Raw genomic sequence first — 14128 nt, 5'->3', positions numbered from 1 at the left:
CGTAATGAGTGCACAAAACACGACGACTTCTATTATCACCCGCACTCAAACTCTCCCCTTCACAGACTGACTACTATCCAACCCCAAAAGACTAGTTCACTCGAACCAAATGCCAGTTCAGTCAAATACCAAAAAAATGCAAATTATGTATGGCCATATATGGCAACACACCTCAGGCTTGATCGATTATGGCAACGCAACTTAATTAATTAACAGTTAACTATATATATATATATATATATATATATATATATATATATATATATGCCTTCCAGCACAATGTGTAGGTAAGAACCTTACAGTCCTCACCCGGTTCTGGTGGCCCAATGTAAACACAGACGTGGCAGCTTACACTCACTCATGCACCCAATGCTTGAAATGACAACCCCCAAATCAATGTCCACAGGCACCACTAATGGACCGCCCACGACTGACCAGGCCATTCGAGACAGTGGAAGTCGACTTCAAGGGCCCGCTAACCTCTTCTGCTGACGGATACCGTTTTATTCTGGTTCTACAAAATTCATTTTCAAAATACGCCAAAATGCATCCAGTGGTTGCCCCTACCACTGACATCACATGCTCGACGCTGCTGGCGTGGATAAGTCGTTACGGCATACCCACTACCTTTCATTCAGACAGAGGCTCATGCTTCACCAGCTCCCAGTTCCGCGATTTCTGCATCCGCTTCGGAATCAAGAACACACTATCGACACCAGCACATCCTCAAGCGAATGGTGCTGTTAAACGGCTCAATTGTACCATGGCGGAAGCCCTGACTAAAGTAGTCAACGAGGACCAACATTCCTGGGCCTACAAACTCCTGGAGGTCAACCTGGCCTACAATTCTGCATTCCACAACAGCATTGGGGACACCCCTTACAGGGTAGTTTTCAAAGAGTCCCCTCGCCTCCTCACAGATGTTGCAGCCGACCACGTTCAGCAACCGTCCCAAGTCACCCCACCATATCTCTGCAGGCATACACTGACACTGCCAGGTCGTTACCAAAGATGTTTATCGCAGTGTCACCACCTCAGTAGACGTGTCCACTGCCAAACAACGTAAATACCACACTAACGCATCCATCACCAGCCGTACGGGCCGAGCAGCAAAGTACTTCTCCACTGCCCACAGCTCCATCGGGGCCACGCCAAGTTCCTTTCCTTTTCTTGGTCTGGACCATATGTTATCGTTCGGTGATCATCCTCAGTCAAATATGTAATTCAACTGGCCAACAGCGGGCGAAGGTCCTCCACAGTGCACTACAACCGGCTGAAACCTTCCGTTGACCGTGAACCACACCTACAGCTCCAGCCAGATGACGCATCTACCTCCTCCAACTGTACCTCAGCTCCGTCAGACGATGAGGGTGATGCTCCACCTACCACCACAGGAGAATCAACCCCACTCTTCCACCACGCACTCGTCAGCGGCCACGCTGGCTGAAGGGCTATGCTGAACTATCCACTTCAGACTTAGACACTTAGTACTATAGTAGTCTGAGACGGGCTTTTGTGGAAAGAGAGTAGTGTAGAGTAATACGGGTCTTGGGGGAAGAGGCCCGGGGCTAGCGCGGGATTGTTCTTGAGTTGGGTTGTTGCGTTTACGCGTTGAGTTGTACGTTACTTAGTATAGCACTGTTACTCTAGCCCAAGGTGTCTGAATCTACACAATATTTAGAGCTGCATGCATGAATCAAACAGAAGTTTAATGCTTGTCTAGCTTCTAGATACGTACAGTACATATAAGATTTAGCTGCTCTTCATGTGCTATACATAAAAAAATAACTTAATTACATTTCTCAAATACCCAGTTAATTAATTAATATAATCTAGTATACCTAAAGCTTAAATTGTCTGTCTGTGTGTGTTCGAGATACGAGCTCACGTCTTTTGTCCGTTCACAACCGAAATCAGCAAGCACACTCAGCACGCAAAGGAGAAGGTTTGCGTAAAAAAAAAATCAAAAAAATTATGCACCGGGTCCCCTCTCAAGGGGTCGATCCCAGCGTAAAATTTCTCGATGACGCAAACACTACACATTCTAGTTTATTCGAATACACGCCCACACTAGTCCTGCATAGACTGTACGCGTCGTTGCCCTTCGCAAAGCTTCGAGCAATCGAATATCGCTTGCCGACGACACTTACTCTTCTACCGCTTTCGTTTCTCTCCAAATTCTGATTACATTTGCACCAAATCCAACCTACACGTTTTCTGCAGCAAGCGCTACACGGGGAGTGTGTCGATTTTTTTATCGAAACAAGCGCGAAAAGAAAGATTCGAATTCATTCAGCACATCCGGGACCTCGCAACAAAAATTGCACGTGACGTCCACACACGCGTCTTCCGTCAGTATCTTGCCGTACGAAGGAAGGGGCATGGATCTACTAGTAGTGTACCCCTAGATGTAGATATACTCACTTCTCTGGAAGTTACTCTGCATAGATTGTTGTCCATTTTTTAGTATGCCATATCTAATTGTAATAATCTAACTTTCATCTAAGACTTTACTTGAGTAAAGCACGCAATTTATCAAGCAGTACAGTGTATAATCTCGATCATAAAGACAGCAACTCTAATTAATTTTTTGTAGTCAACTCTGCAGCAACCCGAAAAACTTAGCAAATCTAATTAAAGATGCGTAACTGCTGTTTAATCTATAACTATAAATGTCTACGGATCCTACCTCATGATTGTTATAATTTCCTGGTCCTAGGTGAGGGTCTCCCTTTAGGCGATGCTCATTGCCGCTTCGATTGGGTGGGACATGTAGAGGAAACAGCTTTCTGTCCAGCGTTGAACCAAACGCTATTATACCTACACGTTCCTCTTGCAACATGACGAACTGTTTAGTGTTGCTATGGCCTTCTTACGCATGCTCAATGTAGTCCAAAGTATCCCCGGATAAAGTATCCCCGGATAAAGTATCCCCGGATAAAGTATCCCCGGATAAAGTATCCCCGAATAAAGTATCCCCGGATAAAGTATCCCCGGATAAAGCATCCCCGGATATAGGCCGGTTAGTCTGTCCTAGGATAAACTGGCCTCTGTTTGGACAGAGTATCCGAGTGGGGAGTGCGTGTTGTAGATCAAACGTAGTATGGAAAAGCTTTTTGGGAGTGCGCTGTATCCTGCAGTTGCCACGGTGAGTTCAAAATTAATTAATGCTCTCACAACTTCCAACTTCCAACAGTGAAGTGTTCGCTTGGTAAGGTGAGTTAGACTTGTTGCAATTTATATAGTACAATTTTAGTATGGACCATGCAATGAACAAAACCTCAGTCCTAGAGATGTGAAACTTTGGTGTAGGTGTGGACTAAGTAAGAAACAACCATGGTGCGATGGTAAGTTAATGTACAATGTTTACATCTTATTATACTGCAATTGTACTGCAATAAAGTTGTGTACATGCATGTCGTTGTGTGTGTGACAGGTTCTCACTCTGGAACAGGATTTTTGCCCCTGAAGTGGGTGGTGCCAGAAAGACCGCAAACTGTATATCAGTTGTGTGCATGCAAATACACCAGCTGCGCTCCTTACTGTGATGCGACACATGTTAACTTGCCTGTTGATGTTCTCAAAAGACAAAGACAATGCCAAGGAATGCATATAGAGACTGTGAAGTTGTGTACTGGTTGTGGTTGGGTTCCGGACTTTTGATTAATTGCAGAGTTGCAGAAGTACTCTGTAACAGTATATACAGTCTACAGTAAGATGCATTAATATATATTCATCTTTCTATCACACCATCAGGTGCGCAGCAGTTCTCGAACAGGGCAGCACGTACACATGCACGCACGTGCACACACACACACACACACACACACACACACACCACCTACACATACACATACACAAACTAAATTGCTATTACGTTTACTTCTACGATGAAGCTGTTCAACATATTGAATCAGTTCATTCACTGAATGAATAGCCCGTTTAAGAAACAACAATTGCTCTTTCTTCATCTTTTCTGCGGTTTCTACAAACCATGCAGTCTCCCAACCTGTCTGTGACTGCATGACTCTCTGTACCTCATACCCATATCTGTCTAAAGCATACTATAAGGTATCTCACTATATTAAAGGTTTAATTTTTCAACAAACTACTAGGTATGGGATGTCCAGCGTGTAAGGTGAAGTTTCTGCAAGTGTGGTATGAGGGACAGATCATGCAGATTAAATGTAATGATAGACGGTCTAGTCCATTCGGAATGAGAAATGGTTTGAGGCACGGGAGGGTCTTATCGCCAACTTTGTTCAACATATCATTGATGATCTTCTAAAACAATTGGAGCAAAGTGGATCAAGAGGATAGGTAGCAAATATGTGGGAGCTCTCACATATGCTGATGATATGACGTTGTTGTCCCCTACTGGCTACAGTGTTAGGCATTCAAGGGATGCTGAATACGTGCGTTGCGTACACAGAAAATCATAATCTACTTTGGAATTTTGAACATGGTTCAGTGATTAGTGCAGTAAATAGAGCTTACAGAAAAGGAATTCGAGGAGGATTGCATGGACTTGCCTATCATCATATTTATTCATTTTATACAGGTATTTCTAACAATAAGTCAGTGGAGTTACAAAAACACTCGAAACTGACTTGCCATGTGGTCAATTACTTTACTTAATGTGGATGTTGTATAATAGAGGACTCGTGATCTACCTCTTGGGCAGCTGCGTTGGAAAGAGGTTACTCCCATGGACAACGTTAGAACACGAGCATTAAGCCGCATTTGGGCAGCAATACGAAAATCCACATCATTCTAAGTGAATGGCTGTGAACTCAGTATAGCATATACTGCCAACTCCTGTGATAGAATTCCCAGCTGATGATTCCTCGTGCAACTGTAATACAATAATCAAGTAAGGTCAATTCTGAAACGCCTAACCCTCTCTCCCTCCCTGGCTCCTCCCTCCCTCCCTGTCTCTCCGTCCCTCCCTCCCCGTCCCTCCCTCTCTCCCCGTCCCTCCCTCCCTCCCCGTCCCTCGCTCCCTCCCCGTCCCTCGCCCCCTCCCTGTCCCCCGCTCCCTCCCTGTCCCCCGCTCCCTCCCTGTCCCCTCCCTCCCTCCGAACCAATAGATGTCATTGGTTCGGAATCAGGTAACGTAATACGGTTGAGCCGACGGTAGTCAATGCATATGCGGTTGGTTCCGTCACGTTTGCGAACCGCGACGACAGGCGATGAGTACGGCGACTCCGAAGGCGTATGACGTTCATGTCTATCATCCTTTGGATATCCTCTTGCAAAGACTTGCGTACACTATACGGGACGACGTATGGTTTACAGCGCACTGGTATATCAGCCGTCAACCGTATGCGGTGTTCCGTCAAATTCGTTGTTCTGTAAACACGCAGTCAAGTTCCTTTACCAGTCCCGCTGCTTCCGACACCTGATCGGAACTTAGCTCGCTCCCATATTTTACGTCCTCAAAGGTCTCAGTAGCCAAGCAACTGCACAAGTCAAGCAACTCATCGTTGATCACTGCTTCTCCCGTCACCCTTTCCGTTGCTTCAATGACGGCGGAACAAACGGTGTTTAGCACCGGCCCTCCCTTGTGTTCTTCCATGGAACAAAATGCTTCCTTCTCCCGTTCGTGGAATCTCTTAAGAAGATTGATGTGATACACCTTGGTTTTGCCCCTGACGTCGATTCTATAGTCATTCAATCCGACTCTCTCCTTCACTACATAGGGCCCCTTCCATTTCATTAATAGTTTGTTCGTGTCCGTAGGTAGAAGAACAAGGGCTTTGTCACCCACCGACAGTTCGCGATGTCTAGCTTTCAGATCGTAATACCTTTTCTGGTGTCGCTGGGCCTTCTGTAGCTCCTCGTGAGCTATCCGTAACGTGTCCTCGAGTCTTTCTCTTAGCTCGATAACATATCGGTAGCTCGTCCGCACGTCCACATCATCTCCTTCTTGTGTCCATAGGTGGCGAAGAATACGCATAGGACCTCGCACTGTACGTCCATAAATCAGTTCAAAGGGCGAAAACCCTGTAGACTCGTGAGGTGCTTCTCGATACGCAAATGAGAGTGCATCTATGTACCGGTTCCACTGCCTAGGCTTCTCCGTACACAAGCGTCTTAACATTGTCTTCAGTGTGCCATTAAACTTCTCCACCAGACCACTGCACATTGGGTATTACGGTGTGGTGGTGAGTTGGCGTATACTCAACAATCGAGAGACTTCTTTCATGCAATCAGAAATAAATTGGATGCCCAGGTCACTTAGCACTTCCTCTGGCACTCCCACTCGGCTATAGATGCCAACAAGAGCCTCAGCCACCGACTCGGTACTAATAGTCTTAAGTGGGATGGCTTCTGGGTATCTGGTAGCATAGTCAATGAACGTCAAGATGTACCGGTGTCCAGCATTACTAGGAGGGAAGATCGGTCCTACTAAGTCCACTGCCACTCTCTTGAAAGGAACATCTATCAAGGAGTACTCTGCAACGGTACTCTGGCACAATCTCCCTTCTTGTCCGTGCACTGACATACTTCGCATGACTTGCAAAATTGTGACACGTCTTTCTCACTCCAGGCCAATAGAAGTTGCTGAAGACTTTGTCAGCAGTTTTCTTTGATCCCAAATGGCCACTCAAGATAGAATCATGAGCCAATTTCTCCCCGCCCTCTCACTCGCCCTTCCCGCCCTCTCACTCGCCCTTCCCGCCCTCTCACTCGCCCTTCCCGCCCCCTCACGTGCAAAAGCGGTCTGGCTCCGAGGCTATAGATGTTCCGACTACACGCTTAGCGTACGTGAAGGTAACGCCCACTATTTCTAATTGGATTCAACCGATCGCGATCGAATCCACCTCGCGATGTGGATCGGACGGATCGCGATCCAGTTGCCAGTGTGGACAGGCCTTAATTCACTCTACACAACCGGCGTATATATAGCAATCCTACCCCTGTCATTAGTTAACCCCACCCAAAATTCCCTTATTTGGTAACCCAAAAGTCAGACTGTGGCTTCTTGATAGACACGTGTTACAGACAAACTACGCAAAAATAGTCATTATGAGACCAGAATAGGCCAAGATTTGAGTTTGCATTTGCCTACGTGTAACCCAGTCCATAGAATGCACTTATAAGTAATGAAAGATGTGATCTGATAGATCAGAGATAACTTGTGTTGCACTGCAACTTCCCAGGAAGACTTCTAAATAGGTAACAGCTAATTCTACATAGTGATACAGTTTCTGGGACTGACAAAGGGAAATTCATGACAGTCTCAACCTTTAGTTGCAGATCTACACCAGTCCTCAGACTGACTCACTTTAGAAAGAAAATAACATGAACTACTTTCCTACCCCAAACCTTGTCACAGTCATGGTTTTCATTACTGTGTTATTGTCGGCGTGTACTATGACATTCAGTCAATTAAGTGGCTAAATATTGTATGAATGTACAAATGTTGTATTGCCTTTCAATCATGTCAGGATTGGCAATTCCCCTGTATCTTGCAAGGACCAGGACTGACTGAAGAATAAAGAAGTCACACATAAGTTGTGAAGCTAAACAACTTCCTTCCACTCAAGCAAAAAACTACTTTGGAATGAGTTGTGTCATCTTGGTATTTCCAGATTTACTCAAACAATGACATTAGCATTCACATGTCCTGTGATGACTGTACTATAACTACTACAAATCAGTGTACTGTTTGAATTATCTATTTTCCAACTAAAACACCAGTTTCGGATGAAGTCTTCTCTTTCTTTGTTTTGTCTTTTTTTGGCTCTTCATCTTCTCCTTGCACTATGATTTTGTGTTTCTCTTTGAATTCATTTATCTCCCGACCCTTCTCTTCAAGCTGCTGCTTTAACTTCTCCAGAACTAGTTCAAGCTGCACACAAGACAGGAAATTAGATATTAGACACTAATGAAGACATAACAGCCTTGTAGAAGACAGTTCATTTCAGTTCAGCCACAATAAACAGGTGCAATAAAATGTTATAAGATAGGACAATTTCCAAATTAGTCAGTGCCTAACTTCCCTTCCATAAATGCTCAAGAACACAAAATGAGGTGTGTGTGTGTGTGTGTGTGTGTGTGTGTGTGTGTGTGTGTGTGTGTGTGTGTGTGTGTGTGTGTGTGTGTGTGTGTTACTTTTACAGAGGAAACTTTCAAGATCATCTTACACATTTGGGATACAGAGATTGTACCAAAGAACCTGAAAGATGCCCACATAATCACGTTCTACATGTGAAAGGGTGACAAAAGTGACTGTGAAAACTGGCGTGGAATCTCATTATTGTCCACTGCTGGTAAAGCCTTATCAAGAATTCTCTTGAATAGACTGGTAGACTCAATAGCAGAAAAAATTCTTTCCGAGTCCCAATGTGGCTTCCACAAAGGAAGAAGCACCACGAACATGGTATTTACCCTGAGACAGTAACAAGAAAAATGGGAGAAGAAACATTTGTGGGGGCGTGGTCATAAAATTAGAGTAGGCGTGACCAAATTTTTTAGAACCCATGGTAACAAAAATATACAAAAATTTTGGAGACACCATATCTATATATATATATATATATATATATATATATATATATGTTTACATTGTGATGACTTAACTGGCTTGTCTTTTATTTAGTGGTCTAGACATCTATGTATAGTTGTAGTTGAAGAAATAATATATATATATATATATATATATATATATATATATATATATATATATATATATATATATATATTATAATAATATGATATAGTATATTTGTATATAATACAGATAACACAGATAACACATATCCGCCCTAAGGACAGAAGCACAAAGAGCCTAAGTCGCAATATCGCAATAATTAGGTAGATAGTCAACAATCACAAGATCCAATCTGTCACTAATCATTCTTGAGTTATACTGCCATAAACGAACAGATAACTGTTCATGAAATTGCCTGGACGCTTGGCCCAGAGACAAGCCAGATGATAGAAGAGACTTCTTTACGATTGATCTCAACGCCTCCAGACTATGTGCAGCCCACACTCCGTATGATTCCACCACAAGAGGGTTGAACAAACAGCCATAACTTGAAACGTTAGCAAGATGGCGTTCATCTTTGTCCACTTCCCCAGCCTCAGCAGCAGCACCAGCTTTTATGGCAGCATTAATAAGGTGAGAAGGAGTGAATGAATTCCTCACGGAAATGTTGAAATAGGCAGCCTTGCCTAGGGAAAGGTCGGGATGGAAAACGTCACCTGGTCTTGTCATAGAATGAGAGGAACAGCGTTGTTCTTGATGTACATTGGAGTTGTCTAAGAGCAACCAGTATATATATATATTTATATTTATATATATTATATATATATTATATTCTTATTGCAGATAACAACTACCCGTCCCCTGCCAAAGTTGGCAAATCCCAAAAGTCAAACTCAGCATCAAATCGCAAACTAGTGCAAATCATACGTGCGTTAAACTGAAATAAGCGAACTGAAAGCTGTTGCAGCAAGTTACTGACTGCCCTACTAAAACTTATTCTGGTCTTTGCTGTGGTCTTGGACGCAATAACCTTCAAAGTGGCAAGACTGGAAGACGTCCACAAACCAAAAGACTCCACTATTATTGGGTAGAAGTAACCTCCTGCCGCATTGACTTTGCTGTCGTGTCGATGGTCTTTCTCTTCTTCACCAGCCATTGCAGCGGCTCCAGCAGAAATGGCGGATTTAGCGACATACGCCGGCTGCATGGTGTTTCTTATCGAAATGTTGAAATAACCTGGTCGTCCATCAGCGAAATCTGGATGAAAGATATCTCCAGGGCGGCTATTGCTGTCTGGACCACAATGTTGCTCAAGCTGAGCGTCTTCGTGATCCACCAGTAATGCGTGATCTATGATGTCCCTCAGTGCATCGTGGCGTTTAGAACGTAAAGAACCGTGACCACATCCAAGAAGATGGTCGCCAAAGCAATCAATTACACGCCCACAGGAACAACGTATTGATTGTGAAGGAGAAATAATCGGAATTCCAAGCCATAGCTTCAGAGCAACTGTAAATTCATGCGGAGCCATGGATAGGCCTAACTTAACATTTGGAATGGCCCGTAACCATGCTACAGCATGAACTGACGACTCTGTGTTGAGACGTGCCTTGTCTCGAAGACTGCTTGTGTCTTTAAGGGTGGAGAGCAATGCGTCATCCAGCTGCCTCTGTAATACACGGAGACTCACCAGACAAGTTATTAGGATGACCGTCCACGCCATAACTAGCCAGAACTTGTCTATAGCGGACAAGGGCGTTTTCTTCACCTGGGATGGATATCGGCGTACAAGGTGATTCGACAAACATTGGTGACGTTGAAACTAACACAGGTGTAGGCAACTTCTTGTTCTGGACTAGAAGGCGTGTTGAAAGCTCCCGAGAAGCTTGACAGCTACCAAGAAAAGCGGCAGCCAAAGTTGTAGCTGCCTGACTCAACCCCAGGCCTCCCATGCGCATTGGTAGAGTAGCTTGCTGCCAAGAAGCATCAGGCAGAGAAGTCTTAGTTATAAGTTCTAGAGAACGTCGTGTCCCGGTGTCAAAGCGTGTCCAATGGTGATCAGTTGTGCCCGGAGGAACTGTTCTGAGAAGATTATTGATCTTGCAGAGGCTGAGGCAACTGCGAAGTAGATGAAGCTCAACTTGGGGGTTGTTCAATTCTGGCAGAAAGGTTTGATTTTCAAGCACACTGTCAACCCTTTTGCCTACAATGGCACTGTAAAAATCATCCGTTCCACAGACGGGTGACCCAAGCAGCTCAACTCCGATATCTTCAATGCAGATGCGACGGATTTGTAATGGAAACTTAGGAAATGATTGATCACCTCATGGTCAACAGACTTCGCACTTCTTCAGGTTGAGTTTTAAGCCAAAAGACGGTCCATTGTTAATCAATGAATTCAAGAACAAAGAAACAGCATCTCTGGTCCCAACAAAGGTACCGTCATCAAGATACCAAACGTGAAGGAAAAGTCCATCGATTGGACCAATGGTATCCAACAATTGAAGGACTACAAGCGAGAAAAGCAGAGGACCCAGAGGGTCACCTTGCTGCACTCCAGTTGTTGATAAAATACGATGTTGACCAAATCTTAATTCTCCTATAGTTGTGTAACACCACTGCACATAGGGAAATAAATCAGGCAAGTCTTCCTTGACACGCTCCAAAAACGATGAACGGTCACATTCATTAAATGTATTTTGCATGTCTACTTTGAAACAGTGTAGATCATCTTTGTGACCTTCCTCCTTGAAGACAGTACGCAATGTATGAATTGCAGCTTCCAATCCTCCCTTGGTTCCGACACCCACTTGACCATATGGTAGCAATAAATTTGGAAGACGAGATTTTGCAGCCGCACAACAAAGTCTGCTAGCTAAACGACGGATAACTTCCCCCACTGCTATTGGCCGGTAACCTCCCGTTTTCTTGCGGAGGGCGGTCAGGGGAGCTCCTACCAGCCACAGAGATATGCTAGCATTCAACTTTCCAGAAACAATAAATGACATAATCTAGTGAGCTGATCCAAACAAGTCTGCGTAACTGGAACAACAGAACCTGCAACTGCCTCGAGTAAATGCTGAGCTCGAAGTTGGGATCCTCCTGGACTTGTGCCTCTGGGAAAAGCCCTGAGGGCAGTAAGAACAGCAATGGAATCAATTGCCAGAGGAGCTGGTAAATCTTCAGAAAAAGCTGGTAGATCATGCTGCGGATGATGTTGAAGAAGGTCTTGAAGCGCATCAGGATCAGAATAAGGTGCACAACCTTGAGAACCCAAACAACGCATGCCATCTCTATATTGACCTTCTTCTGCAAGCTTGATAGCTCTGCGCACATTGTTTCTTCTTATGGAGTCGCCATCACAAGTAGTCTCACGAGGCATTGCATCGTTTCTAGCTTCCTCCCACAATTCGACCAGATGCCCCTCCCGCCACTGGTGCAGGCGACTGAACAACAACAACTTGACAACATGTCTCTTCTTCCTCCCCCTACGTGAAGGAGCTCTGAGGACACTTTTTGCAAACATAAGCAGCCTCACAAAACCCCAAAGACCATACGCATAAGCATGACGTAATTTCACACTCAATACTTCAGAGAGAAGTGGTCGCACAGACCTGGGAATGTGAGAAACAGTATATACTGGCAGGGTTGAAATTTCGTTCATGACAGCATTGAAAACATCAAGATATTTTCCATCCGGTGAGGAAAGCAGAGCTGCTGCCTTGATACCAGTCAGAACAATATCATTAGTTTCAGCAGCAGAAAAGAAACTATCGTCACACCTTTGATCAAGTTGTTCTGCTATAGGAATAATAGAAGAGGTAGGAAAAACACTCTCACCAATGCACTCAAGACTCTGGCCAGTAGCAGAACGAGATAACAGAACATAAGGCTGAGTCCTGCCAAAATTTCCACTAGCATCACACAGCCATGGAGAGATACCGGGATCATCATATATATACTCAGCGTTCATGCCGGTACATGAAGAAAATGATTGGACTCAGCATTCTTACTTTTTCCTGGTGAAGTGCAATGCTGGCAACATCTTGCAAGTCTTTTACCACCTACTAGTTCAGTCTCGTCCTCTTTCTTCTACACAACATTCCTTCCAGAAGGCTCTGGATGATGCTTTGAGATCCAGCATTAAAGTCAGCCTTGTTAGTCTGTGAGAACAGGCACATTTCAGTGCTGTCGCATATCCTCATGTGGGGGCTTGGTTGAGGGCAATCCCCAACTCGAGTCTGGGCCTGGCCATGTCTCCGCGTGAATTTGTGACTTCTCTGCATTTGCGTTTGGGAATTCCAGTTTTTCCAGCACCCCCGCACTCAGTCCGTTGTGTGTGCGGTCATGAATTGGACATTTTTGGTGACCATGCTCTTGGCTGTGGTCCTCTTCCACTGGTTGCTCTTAGACAACTCCAATGTACGTCGAGAACAACGCTGTTCCTCTCATTCTATGACAAGACCAGGTGACGTTTTCCATCCCAACTTTTCCCTAGGCAAGGCTGCCTATTTCAACATTTCCGTGAGGAATTCATTCACTCCTTCTCACCTTATTAATGCTGCCATAAAAGCTGGTGCTGCTGCTGAGGCTGGGGAAGTGGACAAAGATGGACGCCATCATGCTAACGTTTCAAGTTATGGCTGTTTGTTCTACCCTCTTGTGGTGGAATCATACGGAGTGTGGGCTGCACATAGTCTGGAGGTGTTGAGATCAATTGTAAAGAAATCTCTTCTATAATCTGGCTTGTCTCTGGGCCAAGCTTCCAGGCAATTTCATGAACAGTTATCTGTTCATTTATGGCAGTATAACTCAAGACTGATTAATGACTATCTACCTAATTATTATGACAGACTCTTTGTGCTTCTGTCCTTAGGGCGGATATGTGTTAGTTGTGTTATCTGTATTATAAACAAATACGAGCTCCAATGCCCGGCTTTGCCCGGGTTATAGTTTAATCACACAAATTATTGATTTGCAGACACCGTTTGCTATTAATGACAGACAGACAGGACAGACAGACAGACAGAGACAGACAGACAGACAGACAGACATTTATAGGTAGAGATTATAGCAGAAAGTATCTAAAAATGCGTTTGATGGTTGGAGAGGAAGAGGGGGTGTAGCCAGGTCACGTACAGTTTGTATAGAGAACCGTTTACTGTCACTAATTAGCCGTGGTGTAAGTGCTTTTACCGTTTAGTAGCAGCCAGACAGAATTCTCATTCATAGTTATATCCCGTTCAATTGCCGTTTCCAAAAATCTCGTTGATTGGATTAGCGATTGGTTGAAGCCATTTCAACTTGGACGTTGCTGCGGTTGCGAGGAACAGGTGTATCGAACTTGGCATCTATTCGACACGTGTCCAGTTTCAAAAAATCCAGTTGATTGGATTATTGATCCCCTTGAAGCCATTTCGACAGTCCCGTTGCAGAGAACAGGTGTATCGAGAACCTGGCATCTATAATTTCGACGTGAATCCTGTAACGTGCAAGTCACGTGCAATACTTACCCGAATAATCCGTTCCCCATATATGACAAATGCCGACTCTGGCCATTTCGACAGTCCCGTTGAACGTTGTCTCTTCAAAGACGTTGCTGGCGTTTCGGGGAACAGGTGCATTAAA

The 14128-nt window shown here is 44.4% G+C and overlaps 1 protein-coding gene across 1 annotated transcript; it reads left to right on the top strand.

Annotated features, from left to right (window-relative positions):
* Positions 1 to 3005: 3005 nt before the first annotated feature.
* LOC134177269 (CDGSH iron-sulfur domain-containing protein 3, mitochondrial-like) lies at positions 3006 to 3752 on the top strand. Its single transcript, XM_062644052.1, has 3 exons — positions 3006 to 3148; positions 3257 to 3347; positions 3437 to 3752. The coding sequence occupies exons 1-3, from the start codon at positions 3104 to 3106 to the stop codon at positions 3661 to 3663; spliced, it is 363 nt and encodes a 120-aa protein (XP_062500036.1). The 5' UTR covers positions 3006 to 3103; the 3' UTR covers positions 3664 to 3752.
* Positions 3753 to 14128: the final 10376 nt, after the last annotated feature.

Source organism: Corticium candelabrum, chromosome 3 (genome assembly GCF_963422355.1).
Source record: "Corticium candelabrum chromosome 3, ooCorCand1.1, whole genome shotgun sequence".
NCBI classification, from domain to species: Eukaryota; Metazoa; Porifera; class Homoscleromorpha; order Homosclerophorida; family Plakinidae; genus Corticium; species Corticium candelabrum.
The sequence above is the reverse complement of the archived record's forward strand: the minus strand, read 5'-3'. Positions and strand labels throughout refer to the sequence as shown.